At 37.2% G+C, this 26,508-nt stretch overlaps 1 protein-coding gene across 1 annotated transcript; it reads right to left on the bottom strand.

Annotated features, from left to right (window-relative positions):
- Positions 1-142: 142 nt before the first annotated feature.
- Positions 143-25,919, bottom strand: LOC135203217 (uncharacterized). Its single transcript, XM_064232975.1, has 14 exons — positions 25,760-25,919; positions 17,701-18,577; positions 17,387-17,455; positions 12,130-12,260; positions 11,688-11,798; positions 9,187-9,277; positions 6,513-6,616; positions 5,493-5,571; positions 5,070-5,240; positions 4,497-4,681; positions 3,105-3,212; positions 2,326-2,562; positions 1,239-1,377; positions 143-661 (listed from the first exon to the last, which is right to left on the bottom strand). The coding sequence occupies exons 2-14, from the start codon at positions 18,574-18,576 to the stop codon at positions 419-421; spliced, it is 2,544 nt and encodes an 847-aa protein (XP_064089045.1). The 5' UTR covers position 18,577; positions 25,760-25,919; the 3' UTR covers positions 143-418.
- Between the last annotated feature and the right edge of the window lie 589 nt (positions 25,920-26,508).

The following is a 26,508-nucleotide window of genomic DNA, read 5'->3' as shown; positions in this document are numbered from 1 at the left end:
ATATATCATATATATATATACATGTACATATACATACACACACACATATATATATATAATATATATATATTATATATACATATATATTAAATATATATATATATATATATATATATATATATATATATATAATCAACGTGACTCATTTACGTACCAAGAAAAAACGAAGAAGAAGAAGAATTGTGCACATTCGCGTGAGAAGAGAGACTATTTACTTCAGGAGGAAAGGTTACACTGAATTCGGAAAGTTGAGAATTTGACGTAATAAATGGAAATGCAACCTGTTGGCCACTGCCTGACCTTACGTTAAGAGGGAAAGAGGGCATCCATCTTGTAAACGACATTTATTTATTTCGCATGGCCGCGAAAATTCCGTTTGTAAGGTTGCTCTCAACGCGATCAGTCTATCTATCCCTCATCACACGAGTATACTTTCATCGTTCGTATTTTTGACGATGGTTTTTTGGATATAGGAGTCGACGCACTCCTCCAGGATGTTCAGGGGTCCACAGCAGCCGAGAACCGTCGCGTGGAAGTCCTGGACTCGGAAGTACTCGCCCAGTTCCTTCTCCGCCTTTTCTCGAAGCATCCGGATCTTGATCTCACCCACTTTGTAGGAGGTGGCCTGGCCGGGCCACGAGATGTATCGGTCTATCTGGTTCTGGAAAAGAAAGGCCGATGTGACTCTGGTTGGCTGGGGGTTTCAAGATACTTGGGTTTTACTGCAATAGAAACATGATGAGTCTTCTATCAGAGAGAGTGAGAGTCGGCAGTTACAAAGAATTTATGGAGGAAACAGATATGGCAATAAATGAAGAAAACGAGGACAAATGAGATGGATTAATTTGCTCATATAAAAACAGGCTAAACTAAAAGAGAGAGAGAAAGTTGGTGGTAGAAAGAAGCTATGGAGGGAATTGACCGGGCAATAAATACTGAAAAAGAGGAAAAATTATCTGATTTGCTCAGGTAAAAACAGCCCAAAATAGGAGAGAAAGAGAGAGAGAGAGAGAAGCATATTTGTCATAGTCTCATACAGCCTAATGAATACACACAAAGGAGACTGATATATAAAAATTATTTATTATTAACCCAACAGAATATTCCAATCACAGTGACTCGTCTAACAAACCAGAAGCAGCCATCCAGTCACTGGAGCCATGTATTACCTCAGAACATAAATAAATGTGTTTGGCCTCTAAACTTTTCGTGCTGCAAAGGTTCCCGAAGTGTCTTACCTCAACGGCTTTCCTGCTCATGGCAGTGTTCTGCAACAGGTAGTCAACGGCTTCTTGGCGCGACCATCCCAAAGCGTGGAGTCCCGTGTCCACAACCAGGCGACCAGCTCTCAGCATTTCGAAAGAATGGCGACCGAGCCTGAGGAAGGAAGTTGACTCTGTATTGGAGGTTTTCCTTACAGATAATGTTCTTTTAAGAAACGCGATTTGTGTCGTAAAAATACGCAATTATATATTTGAGTACATTACTATGTAAAACAAAGATATACTATCGAACACCGTTTAGAACCAACGTCAACACTGATGAGAACGGCGTTCGAAAGTCTATGTTTGCTTTACATAGTAATATACTGTAATATATAATTGTGGATTTTTATGACACAGATTGTTCTTCACGAGATTGTGAATTTCTTTACAAACGTGATTTAATACTCCGTTTAATTATCGTCACTTTTTCCCTGTAGGGAGATCGTCCCATAAATGCACCTCGCGTGGTGTGCTGTTGGCATTACCAAAATCCATATAACAAAATCCATATACATATCAACCTTGGATACATATCAACCTTGGACATGACTCAAGGTTGTTTGCAAGGTACTTTCGGCCTCTTGCTGCTGCAAACACTTTTTAGACTCACATTTTAAACCTCGTTCAGCTTCCTTTCTTCCACTGGTCCACTCCAACCCCCTCCTTTCACTGTATTAAGTGCTGAGTGGACAAAAGTGCTCCAGCGCTAAATTTTATAGACGAATTTTCATAAATCAAACCATTGTTATACCTCTTATGGTAAAAAATAACAAAATTTTGCTAATATATGCATGAGTTGGGGAAATGGATGACTCATTGAGCGACTCTAATGAAGTGCAAATAACAGATCGACGGAATAGTAAAGTATAGGTTAACGTTTCATTTCATCGTTACAGGTGGAATTAGCCATCGACTGGAAACATTCTAGGAAAATATAAATCAAGCTGGACTTCAGGGTGATTTGTTTGCAATCATTCACTTATACTATGTGAACCAAGTATTGAAAAGCATTCACAAATGAATACAGAAATAGCTGAAAAAGAAAAACTAATCAACTCACCTTTGGTGGGGGTCTTGATAGAGACCGAGTTCATCCCCCAGAAATTCCGAGTAGAGACCCCATCCTTCCGAGAAAGCCGTGTGCAGCGGGTACCTCATCGGGTCGTACGGATAGCTGAAGTAATCGGGGCTTCTTCGATACTCTGGAAGGCTTGGGTTCTTCAAGAGCAATATCGCCTGCAAATGGTGACCCGGAACCGTCTCGTGTAAGGACAGGGCATTCACTTCATACTTACGGCTGGTGAGAGAAGAGAAAAACATTTCACATCTGGCCACTTCGTTGCTTGAGTTTTGTAAGAAAATGCCCCCTCTATATTTTGGAACATCCTCTTCACACCAGTTCCCCAAATTCAATGTCAATTTTTGCATGCAGCGATTTCTAAAATTTCGTCTTCATCAGTTTGAAGCTAATTTATCTAAAGGTTGCCAAAATGGCTTAGATATTTCTGTCTGAATATTTTTATTGAACCTGTTCTTCATCATACCTGGATTTTAGCACAATTGAGGAAGAGATCATTCATCTTTTCTGAGATTCATGAGAGGGGATCGAAAGCGAAAAGGATAATCGTGCCAGGGAACATAAGCCTAAAGTACTTTCATACAGGCTTAAAAGAACATTCACAAGAGACCAAACAACCCTAAAGTCTACTCTTGGGAGGGAAATGACGGGAATCCAAGATTCAAGTTCCAATGTGAAATGGAGTAAAAGCCTGGTGGCCAGATAGGCATTTATACGAGGGGTCATAAGCCTAAGGGACGTCATGTACTAGTACTACTTACTGATGTCGATAAATATCGGCGTTGATGAAGAAGGTTCCCGGGCGGGATCCATCCGGAGGAGGGTCTGCATACGAGGCATACCCGTCTCCCGCCACGTTCTCCTCAACTCTGAAAAATTACAAAATGTCTAAGGAGAAGTTCGTGGTCCGCCATAGAAAACCTTGTATTTAGCTAGTTCAGGAACCTCAAAATAAAATGAAGCGGATTAATAATGACCATTAACCAGAAAAGTATAAAGTTGTGCTCCAACATTTAAATTAGCAGTTGGATAATGTTATTAAATCTTCCACATTTACGTAACCAACTCTCCCCAATTAACAAACACTGATGACCATCTTTCACACTTGAAATACATATACATGAAAAAGTAAAGGATTAATTAATGGGATCTAAAACTATAAAAATCTCGGGGAAGTACCAGATAATAAACCTTTTTAAAAGTAACAGGAATACTCTAAGTCATGCCAAGTCACGCGCAACATCCTGGAATCTGAATCGGTGTAAAAAACAAAGTAGACACTTCAACCTGATGTCTAAAGTCTCTTTACAAATCAACGTACTAACTCGATTTTGACGTCTGCAGAAATGTTCTGATGAATGGAGAAGATACCATATTGACTAAGGTTTTTAAATCAGCTTTAAGAAAAGGAATTTTAGAATACCATCTGATATTCACCGATGTGGTATTGATATCTGAAGCAGCACGGAAGACTAACATGTGGAGAAACGATAAAAGAGATTATCACAGAATAGACCCCGAGAGACACTGATGATTGGAGCAGCAATAAATTGCTCAAGAAAATGCCCTTGGATATCTTGAGCTGCGGTAAAAAAAAAAAAAAATTGTTTTACAGCTGTATGTGCCACGACCCGGTGGTGGCTTACCATATGAAATAAATACTACTGAGGCTAAAGGGCTGTAATTTGGTATATTTGATGACTATACTCCGTTTTTTCCATCTGTCCACCTCGCCTGTGGTGTTTGCGTATGGTAACACTGCGTCCCGGGGTTTAAATAGTTACGCTATGTGTAAGTTTTAGGCAAATAAAAGGATATCTAGGTGTACATTTGCAACTGAAAAGTGTTTTAATAATTTACTGTATGCGAATTACACCGTTAATATTCGAAATAGGATATTATTATTGTTGAATGTAAGCTGAATGTAACTATCCTAAAGCCCGGACGCAGATGGTTACCATAACGCAAACACCACAGAGCGGGTGGACAGATGGAAAAAAACCAAGTATAGAGAGTAGATTATCAACTTATCAATTTGCAGCCCTCTAGCCTCAGTAGTTTTGAAGGTCTGAGGGCGAACAAGAAAAGTGCGGACGGACAGACAAATGGCCATGTAAAAGAAAACTAAAAGCATGAAATAATAATATACTCACGAGACATTAATGGCGGGAATGCCATCGATTACTTTGTCCATAAGCGGATAAATGTTGTTGTAGACGGCACTCCTGTATGTCTCCAGGAGGTCCTCTTTGCTCGTGAACCTCTGCCCCGGGTCTGTCTTGACGATGGCGCTGATTTCAGATAAAGTCTTGTTGGCCATACCAAGATCGACAGCAGTCTGGGGGAACAAGACGTTTTCCTCATTGACAATTTGAAAATAGCTTCTCGATGGCAACGTTCAAGCTATAGTTCACCTTTAAGCTATGATGAGCACACCATACGTATTTTACACGCACTTATGCACATACATACAATCACAGATATACACATAATTTAATTACCAGCTGAAGTCATAGGAATTGTTTGAAAAGAAACAACATAGCTTTCAAGCGCTGCCTTCACCCAACGATATTGCATGGTCGTAAAATTGGACGATTATCTGATTCTGTGAAAGCCTTGAATACAGGATTCTTCACTCAAACATCAGACGAGATGTAATGAATCATTCTCTCTCTCTCTCTCTCTCTCTCTCTCTCTCTCTCTCTCTCTCTCTCTCTCTCTCTCACCTGTTTCACCTCCTCGTGGATCCTTGCAACTTCGCTGAGACCCAAGTCATGAATCTGTTGAGGTGTCATGTCAGTGGAGGTGTGGAATTGTAGGCAGGCTTGATAATATTCCGCTCCGTCCGGCAAAGAGGATACGCCCACTTCGGGCCTGGCTGCCAGCATATATTCATCCTGCAAAATACAGGAACACCATTTTACGGAAGTTCAGAGTCTTCCCCTTCTATCAAAGTTTATATATACTCGCTCCATCACGAAGGACACGAGATCAAGTCTTTTTTAACGACACATGGTAACTTCAATAAATCAAGTATCGTGACAGTACACACACTCGTGTTTATGTGACATGTGTGTGGTTTCCCAACCAGTCACCCAAGACTCAACCTACGTTGTTTACGTTTATACTAAAATTCACTGATACCAAACCTGGATAAAATCACTCATTTTCCTGAAAGCGGCGAGTAGAGCTTCAACGGCTGGCTCCGCTTCCTGCCTCAGCAGCTCCCTGTCAGTGAAATTATTGTGCATTACTGTAGGATTCACTTATTCTTACCTAGACTAATGTCAAATTACATTATTTTTATATTTATATTCAAAGCTAAAATGCAATGCATCACTACCCTAGTACTAGTCTTCCTTAGGAGCAAATTGATAAATTTCTATTTCGTACTTTATTCGAAAATATAGTTTCGCTTTCATTTTCTTTAGTAAGTGGAATCTCTTATTTCTGTAATTCCCTTTACTTTCTTTTACTTCTCCCTAATGAACACCATTTTCTTTGGAAGCTGGAATTTGAAGTCAGTGGCTCCCATGGACTTCTTCCATATGAATAGGTTTCATCTACTGAATAATAATAATAATAATAATAATAATAATAATAATAATAATAATAATATAATAATAATTAATAATAATAATAATAATAATAATAATAATAATAATAATAATAACATAAAAAGGGTTATGGTAACGTACCAATACACGTTCAAGTTTCTTTCATAACCTTGATATAGATAATGTTAGATAGATAAAAAAAAAAGTTAGTGTACGAGCTAAGGTGGTTTTCAGATATTGCTGCTCTGCTCTCGGTTGACGCAGACCTCTATGCTTAGCAGTCCTCTCCCTCCTTCCTTTCGTGTTATGTATAGTCTGAACGTATTTGCTCCTGGGTGTAGTGCTTTGTACATTGGCATGTGTTTCCTAGTTTTCTGGTCTATTATTATTGTTATTATTAGTAACTTAGTAACAGTACAGAATCCTATTCATCTTCTCCATTGGACAAGGAATTATTTTAACTAAACAAATTTCAATAACAATTTATAATACAATTCGCGAAAGAAACTGTGGACTAATATTTTTGTTCAATAAGAATTCTCTGTTTTACTGCTGTGGGAGACCATACTCAGCATGCAAGTGAAAATAAAAAAATAAAAAGATAAAACATACTTTTCTTCCGGCGTCATACTGATGTGGATGTTTACGAAAGGCTCGTAGAAGACGGATTCGTTGAACGGCACCAGAAGGTCGTCGAACTGTTCTGTCACGCTACCCTGTGGTACAGTGGACAAGGAAGAATCATATTAAATAATCCATGGAATCATATCAAATCAGTCTCCAAAACGGAGAGCTTCAAGTAAGCTTCACCTTTAATCTAATGGAACAGAATATAAAATTTAGGCCAAACGCCAAGCTCTGTGAGCTATATCATTCAGCGTTGAAAGGGAAACTGGGTGTAAAAGGTTTGATAGGCGTAACAGGAGGAAAACCTCAAAGCAGTTGCACTGTGAAACAATTGTTAGGAGAGGGTGGAAAAGTAAAATGGGAGAAAGTAGTATTTGAACGGAGGTGCTACAAAAGGAATGAAAGGGTTGCAGATATGGGCTGAAGTGACGCTACTAAGAATCCGAATAATGCCTACAGAGCACCATGTGAGGCGTACTGACGGCAATAACCCCCTACGGGATTTTAATCTGATCATGATTTAAACCAGGATTAATACTCTATTAATCCTGGATATAAACAATGCAATGGGCAAGTCATTCGCATATGGAGTTTTAATTTAACATTTTATCCTGATTATTCAAATGCCTGTATCATGGTTCCAGTAAGTAGATGACATTTTAGCTATTATAACAGAAGACGCAAATGTAAATAACCTCTTGGAAAACTGCATGAACAAGTCCCATCTACCAAATTCACGCCAGAAATCGGAAAAGGTTTCGTTTTTTATTCACGGTAATAGTTTTCATTTTATACACGGTAATAGTTTCATTGCAAATTTAGCATATATAGAAAGAAACAACAAAGAATTGAACTTATGTAGATAATATTTCTAGACATCATACTAATATATATATATATATATATATATACATATATATATATATATATATATGTTGCCACGTTCAGAACACTAGGAAGATAAGTAACGGCTTCCGTTATCCAGCTCATAATGTCCATAAAGTCCCAGTACCATTACAAGTATTTATTGCTCAGAAATCATAACATACAGTAATGCAATTTTCTACATTTACTCAAGTTTACATTCAAAGCACTTCATTCTACAAAAAAACTGCATTACTCCATGTTATATGGTTTCTGAGCAATAAATAGTTGCAATGGTAATGGGACTTTATGGACACCCTGTATTTTGGATACTCGTCCCGATAAAGCTGTGAGGTCACATAAGGAATTAAATGTTGGAATAAATCAATGTAAACGTTCAGATAGGAACTTTCCAAATTTTGATAGCTGTGCAACGACCAGACCAGGAGATACAAAAAGCCACGAGAGATCTGTAGTCAAGTAGCCTTGAGACTGGAGAGAGCGTCAGCAAGGCCGAATTTGTCAAGACAACTGGACCAGATTCCAGTTCCGATTTCTTAATGAAATTCAGTCAAAATATGACGGCAAAATGACCCTTAGAAATCATGTTTTGGAAAAGTAAATCCACAATAGTATGTCTGTTTGATTTTGTTATTTAAAATGTACAGTAGAAAGAGGACGGTGCGTGTCACCGAAAGCTTTCTGTTTTATATTTTAAATAACAAAATCAAAGAGACATACAATTGTTGATTTACTTTTCCATTTTACTGACTCGTGATATTATCTGTTTTCTTTGAAATCATGTTTTGTTGTTTATCCTGACGACGGTTTCGCATATTTGAAAAAAGAATGCGTTCGTATGCGATGCCTCGGCCTAGCGAAAATTGTACTACATGATCGGCTCTCACCCTACGACGCTGTGTGACTTGCTGAGCCGAGACCTTGAACCTTAGTATTCCAGTTCTCTTTACGTCGCGCCTCTGAACTAATGAATATGAATTACCCGATAACTTTGACAAAACTCTCTCTCATCTCCTTCTTCGCTCTCTCCTCTTCTCTCGTCTCTTCTCTATCATCTCTCTCTCATTCTAATATTAATATATATTAATTATATATATAGATACATATATATCTATATATATATATATATATATATGTATGTATATAACATATACATATATATAATATATTATATGATATATAAATACATACATACATACACATATATATATATATATATATATATATATATATATATATATATCTATATAAATACATATATATATATGTACATATATAGATATATATATATATATATATATATATATATATATATATATATATATATATATATATATATATACATCGAACTGCAAATGTCCTTTGATATCTTATTCGCTCTACTTTGGAATTAATGTATTTTCATATATGTTGACCGAAGAGGAATTTTTTAGTCGATAAGAAATTCGTCGGCTCATGGGCACGAACCATCGAACCATCAAATTCAGGACGTCCACGAGCCGACGAATTTTTACCGACCAAAAAATTCCCCTTCGGTTAACATATATGAAAATATATTAATTCCGAGGTAGAGCGAATTAGATATTAAAGGACATTTGTAGCTCGATGTATGTATATGAATCACGGTAATGTGATATGACTCGTGTATATACATATATGCATATATATCGGAGTGTTTGTATGTACGTATTAATATATATGCGTATATACTTGTATGTATACACATGTACTTCGAAGTTTCCTTAATCTACCCTAAGGTATTAAAGGTACTTACCAAAGACCAATTCGAAGGCATCAGACCATCTGCAATATTTCCTCTCATAATGTCTATCAGTTGGTCTGCTTGGCGTGGAAAGTCTCTAAACCTGTTTCGAAAAAAATAATAATAATAATAATAGTAAAAGAAGCTCCAGGACTCATGCAGAAGAACGTGTTGTTAGAAACAGCGCACATAGTGAGAAAAGTGATGGACTCCTAAGGAGGCAGGATGCAACCCGGAGCCCCACTCTATAAATACCACTCAGTCGATTAGGACGACTGACATTAATGATAATAATAATAACAGTTTAATTGGAGCACTGAGTCACATTTCTAGTCTATTGAAAGGTTCGATATAAGGATTTAGTCTTAAATCGTGGGCGAAATTAAAGAAGTTGGACAGCTAAACAAGGATAACCCGAAGATAACGGATGAAAAGTAAAATTCTGGCAGCTTTGCAGCTGGGAACTATAAGACGGGACCTACAAATGACCTTAAGTACAGTCTACAACGTTCTGCTTAAAGTACTACACTGTAGCTGGTCTTATTTTAGTAATAACCTCACTGTAAGATTTAACATGAAGAAATCGGCGTTGCAAATATATGGAAGGTTGCATTATGATATAACGTATATTCTCTGTAAGACCTATTTTATTTACCCTCTGATATATTCTCAGCTTCAGTAATTATTTGAGAGTAATAAATTTATTCCGAGAGACATCATCTACCAGTCGTAAATCTCATTTCACCAGATATATTGAGAAGAATTTTCATATTTTTGGCAACAACCTCCTCGACACATTCTGAACAGCGTCCAATAAAAATGAAATTAACATTACCAAGAGCAAAAATTGCATTGAAGAACAAGGAAATGAGTACAATGGTCTAGCATTGGGTTTTGAATAAGCTTCCCACAGTGACTCGGATGATACAGGGCGGAGGTTACTTCGGCCAGTAAGGGCGTGGGGTGGGAGACAATTGGTTACTTTCTGTGGGAGACATTTTCTATTCTTTGTATGTGAGAGGACATTTGTTATCAACTGTGCGTTGGAAAACATTTCTTATTGTCTCTGTTACGAAGACCTTTGTGTATCTGTTATTGTTTGGGTCAGAAAGACATTAGTTATTTTTTGATGTGAGAGACTTATTATGTCCTCTGGGAGAAGGCGATATTTATTACCCCTGGCTGTGGGAAACAGTTTTCATTTGAAGAACTATAATAGATTCAGATCAACCGTGCATCTGATGTCTAGGCCAGTCCCTTACGACGTTCCTGATTGGCTGTTGATAAGCCAATCACTGGGCTGGAAACTCTCAGTCTCTCGAAATAGTTCACATAGGCAGGATGTATGTTCCACTTCTCCTGAGGGATACTTTGAAAGACGTATCCCTCAGGAGAGATGGATCATACGTCCTGCATATGTGAATTCTCGAGAGAGACTGAGAGTTTCCAGTACTGTGATTGGCTTATCAACAGCCAGTCAGGAGCGTCGTAAAGGACTAGCCTAGACATCAGATGCTCGGTTGATGTGAATCTATTATAGTGAGATCGATTATACCTTCTGGATGTAGGCGCCATTTATTTTCTGAACATATTTGCTGGAGGCGTGGAACATTAGTTATTTCTGCGCTTGGTAGGCGTTGTTCTCTCTCTCTCTTCTCTCTCTCTCTCTCTCTCTCTCTCTCTGGGGCACGTGAGTCACTGTCCACGTAACAGTAGGCGGGACATTTTTCGAACAGATGTCTTTGTAAGTCCTGAGAGTCTATTTCATTACAAAAAAATCTCGATAAATGTGAACTGACAATGCAGTTCGTGATTAGTTTAAGCAATGTGTGTGTCGAGTAGATATCTGAAAAAAAAAACAAAAAACTGTTCTAACTGAAATAAATTTAGACATCGTGTTATTTTACGAAAATGGTACAGATTCTCTCGTGAAGACTGAGTAACTTGAGTCCCATCATGAAAAAGATTAGTGTATATTAAACAAACAACAACAGTGAAGACCAATAAAAAGTAGAAACATGATTGAAGTTGTGTAAAACTGGTCTGCTCATTTCTCCGCCTTCCACAGAACGGGTTTAACGCAACTTTTGTGATTGCATAATATTAAACTGTCACCATGCTAACTGAAGGCTTTGCATAAACAGCCGTCAACAAGAAAATAAGATACAAATTCAATAATGCTGAGGGTAATCTTTCCTACGAGATCTTTGATTGACATTTAACCTGCCACAAACACAGATCAAGCAAGGTCCAGGTGAATGTAGCTGACCAGGTGCTCAAGAACTAAAGGTGACTAACTTTCGGTCCACAACATAAAAAGCAGTTCGCTACTGATGACTTTCCTTCTCTCTCTCTCTCTCTGTGTGTGTGTGTGTGTGTGTGTGTGTGTGTGTGTGAGTGTCTGCGCTACAATTGTGATGACTTCGCGAGATTTACAAGCGACTTACGCCCGTCAAACGAGGACTTTTACTTTCGCTAAACTAATGGAAACAGAAAGTAATCCCAACACCCACCTCGATATGAGTTTCTTGTAATCATCGAACGAGTTGAGGACAGTAGATTTCTTTAGCGTGTACTTTAGACTCTGTTGAGGCCCCCCGATGATGGTTACTGGCATGAAGAATCTGGAACAGAAGATTGAAATAAGTAAGACTTATGCCCACTCTATATATCGATATATATATATATATATATATATATATATATATATATATATAATATATATATATATAGATTTCTGACTCACATCGGGAACGAACCCAGGTCTCTCAACTCAAAGACAAAGGCCCCCTTGCCTTTGAATTGAAAGGCCTCCTGGGTTCGATCCCGATGGGAGTCAGAAATTTGTTTCTGTTAAACACGTTATTGTGTGAGGTTGGAAAATGTTCAGAAAAGTTAAAGATGACTGTCACGAAAAAATGGCGAAAGGTATAATCCTGGAGAAGCAAGGCTTACTTGAGGTATTTGTAGTTTCGAAGGAACGAACTCATGTCTTCGATGAAGATCCTGTGGGTCAGAAGATCAGCTCCCGACAATTCACTTGCATTGATGCCCTGGGCTCTCTCCAGGAATTCCTCAGTTTTAATCTGCAACACAAAAGAAACGAGTAAAAAGTGCGCTGAAGAACGAGTTTTCTGTACAGCATATGATGTTTATCTACCATCTGACATTTGTATCGACAGCTGTTTTTGTGTAAAATTCGGAATGACTTCCAATCCATGGTATAGTTCGTGTTATCTGTATGATGAAAAATTACCGAACTATATCGACCATTAAATTTTCAGCCACGGCCCGGTGGTGCCCTGTCCTAGAGGGTTGCTAGACGTACGATTATGACAAACTTTAACATTGAATAGATAAAAAAAAAACTACTAAGTCTAGAGGACTGCAATTTGGTATGTTTGATGATTGAAGGGTCGATGATCAACATATCATTTTGTAGCATTCTTGCTTCAGTAGTTTTTAAGATCAGAGGGCAGACGGACGGACAGACAAAAAGACACCTCGGTAGTTTCCTTTTACAGAAAACTAAAACAGAACGCAGCAATAGATAAAGAGATTTTGCCCTGATAGCTTACAAGATAATGCGATATGAACTTGAAAAGTTACGGAAAGTTATAAAGGACAGTGAGCTTTTATATGGTTACACCTGATATTGAAAACAGAACATTTCCATGCATTTAACATAAATATGAAGTTTTTAAGAATTTGGAACGTGTATATATATATATATATATATATATATATATATATATATATATATATATATATATATATATATAATATATATATATATATATATATATATATATATACATATCATATATATACATACACACACACACCCACACATATATATATATATATATATATATATATATATATATATATGTATATATATATACAATATATACATATATATATACATATATACATATATATATATATATATATATATATATATATATATATATATATATACATATTCTTTTGGATCTGTCTGCATCCTGTTGCTTTAAACATTTACGTTTAGAAATTCCCAATTCTCAAAAACTTTATATATATACATATATAATATATATATATATATATATATATATATATATATATATATATATATATATACATATGTGTATATATATATATATATATGTGTGTGTGTGTGTGTGTTTGAAAATAAAGATGGTGATAATGAGATCTGAAGTGATAAAGTTACGGAAGATTGGCAGGATTCTAAACGCACTATATAGTTCAGCATGAAGATGATGCAACGTCAGCTAATTTATCAATCTATATCAAAATCTTGTAAAAGCTAAGTCCTCAATGAACTTCTTCTAGATTAAGCCGACCTTATGCCATCATGGGCTCTTATTGCCGAAGTATAGCCGATAAATGTTCGATGAAACGATAAAGGATAGAATATGTAACATTATTTTTTTATACAACGGTGTAGTAATTATCTTTATCAAAATAATTAAGTTAAATGAGAATCCTGAAAAAAAGGGAAGCAAATTTGAATAAAGATACAGGGCGTTAATAAGTTAAGAAATCAACAGGCAATTCTCTTCTAAGACAAAGAGATGAAAATCAGGAAGTAACTCAATAAAATTAATGAAAGTATTTCTTGGTATGAGTTCCGGCAAATGCCCTTAAATCTATAAGTGTGGGAGGACAAGGATCAGAGGCCTTGTGAGGGAAGATTCCAGAATATCATTTCGGTTCCAGGAGGCTCAGTGGCCCCCGCCAGTGATGAATCAGGTGTTGGATGTTGCCAGCTAGCTGCCCCAGTCGATTACACAGGTCAGATACTTAGGCGAGAAAGTTGTTGGACTTTGCTCTTACTGTTATTGTTTCCGTAAAATCAGGCTAGAAACCAGTGCAGGCCCTCGCTCACGGTGGCTGCCCGTAAGTGCAGACGTGAGCATAAAGTATACTTCGTTTTTTTCCATCTGTCTATCCGCCTGTGGTGTTTGCCCATGGTAACACTGCATCCCGGGCTTTAAATAATATCCTATTTAGAATATTAACGGTGTAATTCACATACAGTAAATTATTAAAACACTTTTCAGTTGCAAATGTACACCCAGATATCCTTTTATTTACATAAAACTTACATATAGCTTAACTATTTCAAGCCCGGGACGCATATTCCTGAAGTCTGGATGGAAATAGACCCCCTCGGATATTAGAACCAATCAGAGCGTGATTTGTAGCGGTGACGTCGTGAGACTCCGCCCTCCTAGCGCTACCACATATAAACTTTTCTTAATTCTTCCAGAAGCACCAGTTATATTAATCTTATCTTATATGATAGGTTTAATATTGGTAAATATAGTTATTATACATGTATACAGAAAATACGTATCAACTATGTTGTACTAGCTAATATTTACGCTATCGCTTATGCATCATAAGTTACTGAGATATGCAAGGCATATGGGACCATTGCTCAATGAAACACGCAGAAAGCCATGCCCATAACAATCAGCCGCTTCATTACATAATAATTCATGCAGAAGCACCAGTTTTGAGAATATAATTTTGTGAGAGGTTATATTATTGGCAAATATAATTATTAAAAAAAAGTACCGAGATACGCAAGGCATATGGCTGGCAACATTGCTCAATGAAACACACCAGAAGGGCTATGATCCCATGTCAATCAGCTGTTTCGTTACGTAATACTTCACTCGTTGCAAAATGACTTGACTGGTTATATTGGCCTCAACAGGAGGACTATGATCCCCTGGCAATCAGCTGTTTCGTTACGTAATACTTCACCCATTGAAAAAATGACTCAACTACTCATATTGGCCTCGACACTTGGGCATTTAGCACATGAAGTAGGCTGATAGTTTAAAATTTTTGTTACTTTGAATTTTATTTGGAATCATTGTACCCTTCAAAATGCACAAATTTTGCCCTGTTGATCATACATATGTCTTCTGCAAGTTGATTTGTTCTTTGCTGCTTATATACACATATATTTTCTATTGTTATTTTGTAGTTTTTACTCAGTATTTTTGAAATGTACATATTTAGTCAGGTTAGGCTAGAACACGGATGGTAATTCATGTTCGGAAGTATACATGGTGTGAGACAGGAAATATAGACCTTTATTTTAGTTGCTAGGGTAAATCTATGTTGCAATAAAAAAAAGCATATTCTTTTAATAATATCCAACGGAAATGAGTAGCAAATTCATTCTAGTCAAAGAAAAATATACCAGAAAAAATTTTCAATTTGCACAGATATGTAATAAAGCACAAATTTACGCTGTGCATTACAACCAAGGCCATGCTCAGGTTTTGTTGTGCAGATATCCTAAACTTTGCAAAATTTTTGCTTTGCTTGTATTAAACATATTACCATTGCAGCCTCGGATACCAAAAAGCTTTCCTTTGCCGATATTTCATTGTAAATTTTAAAATCAACTGCATAGCTTGGAATATAAGGGAAAAAACAAATTATTTACAAAAGATTATTTTATACAAAAGTTTATTATATACAAAAGATTATTCACATACAATTCTTGATGTTGAATATTTCTCTCCATGTCGAAATCTTCCCTTGATTTAGCATTAGTTAGTAAGCACACGAAATCTTCCTTTTTCTGCAAAATAATATTAGGGAAGCCACTGCCTTCAAAATCTAGCAACTCGGGATTTCTTGCCCACTCCATAGTGACTAAAGTACAAGTAACACACGACGAAAACAACGACTAGGAGGACTATAGACTACAGACTCAATCAATTCTCGACAGAAGTTACAGAACAGGAACAGCGCATGCAGTTTGTTTACATTGAGCAATGGTGCCATAACCTTGCGTACGCAGACTCTCAGTACCTTTTTATGATAATAAGCTCCAGCGTAAATGCTAACTGGTACAGCATAGTTGATACATATATTCTGTATGCATCTATAATAACTAATATATTTACCAATGTTATAATGTATTATATAAGATTAATATTTTCAAAACTGGTGCTTTTGCAAGAATTAAGAAAAGTTTACAGGTGGTAACACTAAGGAGGGCGGAGTCTCACAACGTCACCGCTCCAAAACACGCTCTGATTGGTTCTATTATCCGAGGAGGTCTATTTCCATCCAGACTTCAGGAATATGCGCCCGGGACGCAGTGTTACCATGCGCGACCACCACAGGCGGATGGACAGATGGAAAAAAACAGAGTATAGAGAACTGGTCTAGACTGCTGTTCTGGGTCCGTTGTTGGATGCAGAAATTAAGTCATGGATGACTCTAATAGGAAGCTGAATCTCAGAGTTTCTCACATGAAAGTTTTTTGTCCTCGTTTTCATTCTAATGCATACCGGTGACATTAGCTTCCGGTGTTGAAACTGAATCATATCTTATTATTAGATAAATATTCTGATGAGAATAATGGTTCAGTAAGCGTTTTTGTTTTTTGGGAATGATGCAAGTTATTTTTTTATATAAATTTTTAGGCACACATGCCAAGCACTGGGAACAACTATGGCCATTCAGCGCTAAAGCGAAAATTAACGGTAAAATGTTTGAAAGGTGTAACAGGAGGAAAAGACCACAGTTGCACTATGAATCAGTTGTTAGGAGAGGGTGAACAGTCAGATGGACGAAAGAGAATATGAAGAGAGGCAAAGTAAAAGGAATGAAAAGGGTCGCAGCTAGGGGCTGAAGGGACGCTGCAAAGAACCTTATGTAACGCCTGCATTGCAACTCACGAGGTGCACTGACGGCGCTATCCTCCCAAGGAGGGAATGATCCTATTTTCTTCATAAACGGGTTCCAGCAGCGATCCCGTCCGGGAAAAGCGATTCAGATTCGTTTTCTGGAAAATTCGTTATGATTCTCTTGACCTAAACAACGAAGCAATGACCTAAGTAATAAAATGTGCTGGTTCACCAATACAAGAACCATAAGGTTAACAGCTTCTGGAAACATCCCACTGGGAGGAAAGGTTATATGTATAGTGTATATATATATATATATATATATATATATATATATATATATATATATATATATATATATATATATATATATTATATATATAGGGTCGTTTTGAGCTGAGGTCTGCGTGAGTAAGAAATCACTAGTAGGTTTTCCAATCCTGTCATCTTATTATAAAGATTATTAATGACTAACAGCTGGCATTAGTTTTGAATTGATGTCTTTATTGACAGAGAACTTTCATGAAATGAGAGGATCTTACCTTTCTCCGTTCGAAGTGCTCCGGACTAACGTCATCAAATCGATCAGTATTGTTCGCGTTATCTCCAGCCTTTTGGTAAATAAATAAATAAACGAAACAGGAAATGTTAGCAACTTAAAACGTAAATAGAAAGCGAATTTCAATAGACGCATCTAAAGGAAAACCTGTTCGTTAACTATCAAATATACCACAGATTTACATAAATATTTTCAGGAAACTTATGTTTCCATTCTTTTGTGAATATTTTCTTCATATTTCATAATAAAAATGGAGACAAGAAAAACGTATTAAAAGTCTGGTGCCTATTTCCATACCTCGGTAGCATATTGTGGACTTTCCTGAAGTCTCCATTGAAAGAATTCTCGAGTCAAGTTATACAGCGCCTCAACGGATAAATTAGACGAATGCGCAGTTTCTGTCTGATTTAGTTCCGTTCCAGTTGCGTTTTCTGGCTCTGACGGCAATGACTGAAGAGTGAGGGGAGACAGAAGTTCCGGCTCTTCCCGAAGGACAGCCTCAGAAAACAAAGAACGCGATTCGGCTGGTGACAGTGACGATTCATTGAACAGTGAGGGTTCGGCATCGGATAGTGATGGTGGTGCTTCCGAGGAAGGGAAGGCCGATGGTGAGGTCGCTGTAGTTGAACCATCTGTAGATGACTCCGGCGCAGGAGATGCTTGAGTGATTTCAGTCTGAGAAGGCGAATGTAAAGTAGACGTCACAGAAGGTTCGGTTTGAACTGTCGACGACAAGTGATTTAATGAAGTGGGTTCTGTTGAAAGAGATGCTTCATCTGCTTGCAAAGATTTCGATAATGAAGCATCTTCTGATGGGAGGGGTAATGGCGTGGAATTAGCTTTAGACTCAGGTAATGCGGCTCCTCCTGCAATGTCTGAGCTCGGTACAGAGGCTACGTCTAGGATGGACGATGCATTTTGAGACGACGTCCCTTTTTCTGCTGAGGAGGATGAGGAGGATGACAGTACTGACGTTGACGTGTGAGATGACGTGGCTATGAATGAGGACGAAGATGACGAAGAAGACGACTGTGGCGGGGATACGCTTGATAAAGTGGATGGGACTGTGGCGGGATTTGGCGTTGTTGTCACCGGAGATGATCTAATGGCGCCAATCACACTGCTCAGCACTAAGGTCGCCAACAAATGCTGCTTCCTCAACCTGATCGTCATCCTGAAAGTGTTTAATTTAACAGGGTCAAGTCAGGGAAAGTATTAGAGCATGTTGCAGGTAGAAGAGAAATATGAAAAAATTGCATAAAACAAAGTGTCTAGTTTGCATCTCTAAAAACAAGTAGTAAATAACAGATAATGGAAATAATTACATGAATGTTTTCCCTGAAATTTCTCTTGCACGTGAGGCAATACAAAGCAGTATCACCATTTAACCATCAGAATAACTATACAAACCTAACAGGCGATTAAGTTGTCAAGCAAGCTTCTATAAAAAGAATGTAAATAAGTGGAAAACTGAGAAACAGAAAAGATTAACCATTAAAATTACAAATGAACAAAAACAGCAACAAAGACATACATACCCATGTAACCAGCAATATTAAGAAGTACAGAAAACTTTGCCAAATGTTGCATGGCACCTAAAATAGCAGTAGTACAGCCTTTTAAAGTTTATGAGCATCGACATCAACAACACCGATAGGATACGAGAGAAATATAAGCTGGATGCTGTGCTCTCTGATTTCTTAAACTCGCCGGTAAAGATGAGAAACAGCAGATGTTCAGTAACACTACTTCATGGAACACGAGACAAAGCAAGCCTTGGCTCACTCATGGCATACACTCTAGAGCAGTGGTTCTCAACCTTTTTTTGGCCATGCCCGACCTAATCTCCCCTACAATCCCCATACCCTCTGTAGCGATATACAAGAATTGTTATATTCACGAGGAGGAAGCCTAAAAGGCCATTATCTTGGTTTAAATATTCTCGAATCAACCCCCTTAAAGATCGAATTACCCCACGTTGTGAACCACTGCTCTAGACTGTGGCCTCACTAAACACCTCCTTGACGGTTGTTAAAATCCCGTGAAAGAGACCTAAACTATGAAGTTTATAAGGATGTAGTCTCGAAGATCTAACTTATAAAAATCATATATGAGACTCTTTCAATTACTAACCCAATTTGAACCCGCCTACACTCAAATTCACGGTCAAGCTTATCTCAGATGTATCTAGTTAGAATATGGAAAAGCACCACAAGTGCATTTGTTTCTGTAGGTTTCTATTTCCTAGCTTCCAGGCAGTGCCTGGATTCAGGGAATTATTAATTAATAATAAATGTTGAATGACTGAGTTTTTTTCAATGACAAGCACAAAATGATTTCCAGATATTATGAAGAGCACATAATCGCAACTCAAGCATATATCCAAAAAGAAAATAAATTATCAGATATAAAATAAACAAAAATTAAGCCAAATGACATATCTTGCACCTGTAATAATGAGACAACCAGAGTTCTTCAGAATTATTAGATTACCTTCCTACCAGCTCAATCAACATTTAAACCCTGACTTCCCGTATGACCTTCAGAATTTGTTTTCGCCGATCCTTCCATCAAGAACTTTTGGAAATGATCAGCATAAAAGCTGCTGTAAGAACACAATAATATCAATCATAATAAGTAGAAAAGTTCACCAGTAAGCTTAAGCAAGCACGTAAAGAATGTTATTTCCGTAATTAAAAAGAGACGATTTCAGTTGAGACAAGTCTAGTAAACAAAAATAAAAAATAGATTAAATAAATAAAGGACAGACGAAACATTAAAAAAATGCGCCCAAGTTTCTTCGGCGCGATCGAGTATTCTGTACAGCGTATAATGTTGTATGAAACTCTCAGTCACAGCCCGGTGATGGCCTGTGTTGTTGTTAGCATCAGGATCCAGAGAAGAAAGAGTCTGCTAACACGTAGGTCAGAAACAGCGGGTAGCATAATGAGTTCACGTGAGCCCCTGTCACGGTCCAGATGTATCTGGACCGTGGCCCCTGTATACCTCGACCGGACCCGGGCTAAGGAACCTAGGTCAAATATTTGGCTAAAGGGCAACCCAAAATATTTCCCTGTTTCTGTGCTATATTAATCCTGTCCCTAGTGACTTCTTTGATAGATATTAATCTATAATATGCGTAGGATTCCAACATATAAATACCAGTTGTCTTGTACAATGACTCATTTGGAAACATTTGCAAACATTTTTCCTTGCAGTAAATGTCACTGTGAAAACATTTTTAATGCTCAAACTCTTCGTTAAGAAATTTGTCCGTACAATGCCGAACAACCGAGCAGTGTTCGACTGTTTTAACACGAAAAGAAAAATCAAGTCTTGAGGTTTACACATTTCTGTATCCAGCGATGCCTGGATACATGCATGTCGACGATTGATAAACTTAACCCAGATCATACGTTCAAAAAATCCTTTCGAGATAAACAGAAAGCGTTGAAAAAGCTGGTTGTCATGTTGTTGCTTTGGTTCATGATTTAGGGTCCTTTTTAATCCTCGTGTCTGGAAAAGTTTGGAAATTATCAGCGGAATCACTGAAAAATTATTTCAAAAATCCGCGCGCAGACAGCGACGTTAACATATTTGCGATGCTCTTCATCTTATCCAGCTCATTAGGAGTAATGATGTTAAATCGGTTTTCAAGTTGCAAGATGGAAGTTTGTTTCCCGATTCTGCCAATCGTGAAATGTGTAGTCAGAGGGAGACAGAATGTGGACTTTCTTGTAAGTCTTTGTAACACATCAGGCCGAGAGAAGCAGTTTGTGGAACTGGTTGTACAGTTGGTATCCGGTTCGACTACAACTGCAATTGAATACTTGGGTAAGAAGGGACTCTTACATGGCAGTATTGGGAAGAAAATATTAATTTCATTTATCTTGTCGATAAGTGGTTTGATGTTATGAATTCTTCTTCAGTATTTGGTGACAAAGTATCAAGAAATGCCCTTGGGATAAATCGTGAGGAACAGAACTCCTACACGGCAGTAATTGGGGAGAAAATGGTAATTTCATTTATCTGGTGGATAAGCCGTTTGATGTTAGGAATTCTTCTTCGGTATTTGGTGACAAATTATCAAGAAATGCCCTTTGGATAACTTATGAGGAACAGGAAAATACCACGAAAACCGTGAGCAGCAAACAGAATAGGTTTCAAAAAGAAGTAACTGCCAAGCAAGTCACTTAATAGATCTTTATGCAGTGCCTAATAAATCATATAGTGTTAAATTCATACCTATAAGACGATTAATCAAGATCTCTTGGAACACTTTTAAGGTTGCATACGTCAAATGAATGGACCATATGACAATCCAAATTCGGTAAGTTTAAAATTTTGCTTAAGAAAGGATCTGTTGGTGAAAGACGTTGCAATGTTAAGTGGAAAAAACTCCCACTGAATGTACAGAAGAAGAATTTGATGTATTGAATGGATACTTATCATTTGAGCGTGAACTGTCTGTAAAAATGTGCCTGAGTAACATTTTCTTTAGAAATGTGACCAGTGGACTTGATCCTGAAAATGGAGACAGAATGGATGATTTTTTAGAAAAGAGCAGAATCTGCCTGAGAAAGAAAAGTAAACGTGAAAAGTCAATTTCTGGCGTAATAAAAGAAGTGACTCTTCGCTACATTGCTGGATATAAATATCGTCAAAAAATTTGCATTGAAATATCCTAATTTAGGAGTTAAAGCATCGGAATGCAATGCATTAGAAAATTCTTGGCTGAACACAATCAGCCTTAGGCGTAGGACTACATGCAGCACCTTCTCGTGTTTTTATGCCTCAGATATCTATTATCAGAGAGATATTAGATGTCTCAGATATCTATTATCAGAGAGATAATAGATGTCTCAGTTATCTATTATCAGCTCTCAGGGCGAAACTTCACGGGAAGAAAAAGATTGCATAACGTCGCTAATTCTTGAATTAGAATTGTCTGAGGTTGTTGTTTTCAAAAATGTTATTAGTTTTTTTTATTTACTAAAATTTCTGTGTATTTTAGAATGAAATATCTAAATAAAATCATAGTCATAAATAAAAAGAAAAAGAATGAGGGCCGAAGCATGAAAAGAAAATTCTTGAAACTAATGAACTCATACTGAGAGGATACCGAAAAGTAATCCAAACACTAACACGTAAGATGAAAATGGTTTTGTTTTTATCCTTTTTACTCGATAATTTCATGATGCTTCATAGCCCCGGTGGATCAGCTTAGCATTAAAGTGAAAGTTGAAAAATTAATAAATGAATATCAGTTTTAATAAAGGAAACGTATTTTTATAAAGAAGAAGAAGAAGAAGAAGGGACCCCATAAATGAGCGACACTCGGGCATAGTAATCTCTAGTGGGGAGGGGCTCACGTGACTACTTAAGCGGAAAAGATCTTATTTTGGTCACCACCTTATAGCAGCCCCGGATCCTGATTAGATCCTGATTAGCATCTATAGCGGTGCCAAAGAGCTGCAATTTCGTACATTGATGACTGGAGGTTCAATGATCAGCAAAAAATTTGCAGCCCTCTACTCTATAGCCTCAGTAGTATTTATGATCTCAGAGCAGACAGAAAAAGTTCGGAAAACCAAAAGTCACGAAATCTATAACTGTGCATCAGGCAATAGATGGCGCTGCGAGGACAAAGAGTTCATTCAACCAGGTGACTTTTGAATGTTTCGCCGTGAGATCACGAACCGCGATGGGCAAAGTTCAATCCCAGTAACGAGAAACGAGTGCCTGATGATGACAAAAATGAAAGAAGGCAAACACTTCACAAGAAGCATCAATACAGAACCTCTGCTGTATTGATGAAAATCACTGAAAAGTCAACTTCTAAGTGCAGAGTAAACGAAGGAAATCTAGTGAATCTATCAAAAGATCTCAGTAACTGATTATGATTTGAGAAGGAAGATGAAGATAATGTTTCACTGTCGCGCAAGGGGTGGGAATCGTATCCCTCATTAGAGAAACGATGCAACAGTAGAGAAAATCCTATACAAAAACAAGCACTGAACATGATCTCAGCAATTTCCATCATAGCCAGATATTCCTATTCCTCCCTATAGGTCACGAAACCACTCGAGAATTCAGAAATTGCTGTAAATAATGGCATCTTATAACCCAAACAGCTCAAGCAGCCACAAACAAAGAACAATAGCTCAGGAAGATTTTGAACATCAAAGAATATAAAAGCCAATTTCATTTGAAAATGTTAGGCAGCTCATATCAATAAAATTACGGGGTACTTGTACGAGTAAGATAAGGCTGGCTTTATCTAACAACGTAAGAAGAAGAATGGCAATCTACGAAATAGCACCAAATCAACCAATTTGGGTCGAAAGACACCAAATAGGTAATTTAATAATGACAGCATTATAGTCGCAGATGCAAAATTTTCATAATTTTTCTTTTGTCAGTCGTATAATCTATTTCAGTTCTGCCGACACCCTAGTTTATTTTTCTGTTTAATCATATGACGTAGTTACGAAAGAGAATTCATGAAAAAGGTTTTGGAGAATTTTTGCTGTCTTGAAAAGAATGATTCTTTATTAAGATAAAACTTTATGTTTTTGCTAATAATCTTAGTTTCCAACAAATTATCTTCAAATAGACACAGAAATGACATCAGTAGAGACTTTTGCTGTTGTTTCACGTCTGCGAAAATATTAATAACACAAAAAAGATTAAACAATGTCATTATTGATATTTATATTAGTCTGCCATTTGCAATCTTCAGACAAAGTTTGATTCTGAATGTTAAATAACTCATCCCCATCACTTACCTGCCTGCTAAACGAGAGTTTGAATTGAATTGAACACAGAATTTAGGCCAAAGGCCAGGCACTGACAACTCGTAAAAGATTTGAAAGGTGTAACAGGAGGAAAACCTCAAAGCAGTTGCACTATGAGTCAATTGTTAGGAGAGGGTGGAAAATAAGGTGTAAAATATGAAAGGAAGTACAGTAAAAGGAACGGAAGGGGTTTGCGGCTAGGTGTCTGAAGACACGCTGTAGTACAACTAGCTGTGGTACTTGAAATGACTGTCTACCGAAACCAGTCAGTCATTTTGTGTTAGATTTCACTTTTCATTAATATTCACATAAAACTGTAACGTGGAAATGAGTATCAATGAGCTCATTTTAAAATCAAAATAACAACAAGGATTTAGAGACGATTGAAATACCTTTATCTGAGGTTTGCGGATTCAAATAGACTTATAACGTGCTGTAAGTGGCAGCTTTCCTGGACGATTTCAGGCTAAGTCACATTCAGTCTACGCGCCTATTTCTTAAAAATGCTACATCATATGTCTTTTTATTCATTGTCATAAAGATTAAGAATGGGGCTTTAAATACACTTTGGTTGGCGTTTAAAAGGAAAGACTGTCCAATGTCCGTATTTCCTTGGAGTAAGCTAACTTAGGCTAACAACACCAGCAAGAATTCTATCAGTCCGCGAATCCACGCTCAAGCATTTTTGCCATCTTCAGCCCGAGGCCTGTTGCCCAGAGGAAAGAACAAAAAAAAATCTTCGTTCTGGGGGAAAAAGGCACTTTTTTTCAATACAGTCAGAGTTTACAAAGCTTGAAATAAAAAGAAATGTGACCCAACCAGAGAAAAACCAGTATTTTCCTGAGATATCATGTACATTGTCAATTTTAGTTTTTTTCCCGTTTTTATTTCAGTGCAAAGGTCAGTGGGTTATGTTTTCTAATATATGTATATAATAAATATATATATATATTATATATATATATATAGATATATATATATATATATATATATATATATAATATATATATATATATATATATATATATATATATAGAGAGAGAGAGAGAGAGAGAGAGAGACGAGAGAGGAGGAGAGAGAGAGAGAGAGAGAGAGAGAGAGAGATAGGCGACGGACCAGTCTTCTTCGAAATATAAATTTGTGTTGTAAATATTTCCTATGCGGGAAAGATCAATAGGTTACAAGGTTACACACTACGTGACCGATAGGGTCCCTGACACAGAGCTATTGGGGAAAAAAGAAAATATTAATCTGGATGCCTGGTATGGCGTTGCAATATCTCACTTGATCTTTTGAAATTATTTTGCAAAAGCTTTCGTCAATTAATTTCGTCATTGGGTGACAACACTAATCTAAATCATCGCTTTATATCTAGTAATGTTTTCTTCTTTTGTTACTTTTAAACAATGAATTATCTATTTATTAGCAATGAAAATATTTTAAAGATAAATATGTTTTCCGTCTGCAACAGATATCACCTAGCAGAGCTCCACTGTATTCATTGTACGTCTTATTTAACACAACGTTAGACGATTAAAACTGAACGCTGGATGATTTACCTGTATTCACTATTTGCGAGAACTCTCTCACCCAAAAGGACTACGCCACAGGAGACCTGTGGTGAAACTGGAGGCGACGACGTTGAATCACTTCACTCTCACTGAACTTTAGTTGAACCGCCAACCTTCTTAAGCTAGTCCAGGGCTCGAGTCATGCGACGTCACAAGCCCCTCCCCTCTTCCCAGAGAGTGGTGACGTTCCGACTTGTCGGTGAAGTTCAAGTCATCTTTGTTGGTTTTCATGACAAGCGGGTAAGCCTCCTTTTGTTATCCAGCTACGAAAATAACGACTGGTGCTGTCTCAGCCTTTGGTTGCAAGGAAATGTACTGTTGTCACGTCAGGTTTACTTAACAACGAATATAGCGAGTGACGGTGTTTTCCTATTACTTTCGTAAAGAACGATGCTCGTAAAGAATTCGTATCTGTTGCCTGAAACGTTTTCGGCTTTCGTAACGCGGGAAGTGTGGCCTCTCCCTCTCTCTCTCTCTTTTCTCTCTTTTATTTCAAGGTTCTCTAGAGAAAACGTATGCAAAAAAAGAAAAAAAAATGGGAAAACGAGAAGTTCAGAGTTCACTGGGTGGCCGATGTTTGAAAAGTGGGCAATCGTTTGATTTCCCAATTTCATACATTACTAGTGCGCTCGTAGAGCATGCTGCTTGCTCAAGTGCTCAGTCACTATCAAAGAGCTCTGAAAATGAGGGAACACTCTTAAGTTGTATGAATTAATGACGAAATAAGAATTAAGCAG

This window comes from Macrobrachium nipponense, chromosome 33 (genome assembly GCF_015104395.2).
Source record: "Macrobrachium nipponense isolate FS-2020 chromosome 33, ASM1510439v2, whole genome shotgun sequence".
Taxonomy (NCBI): Eukaryota; Metazoa; Arthropoda; class Malacostraca; order Decapoda; family Palaemonidae; genus Macrobrachium; species Macrobrachium nipponense.
The sequence above is the reverse complement of the archived record's forward strand: the minus strand, read 5'-3'. Positions and strand labels throughout refer to the sequence as shown.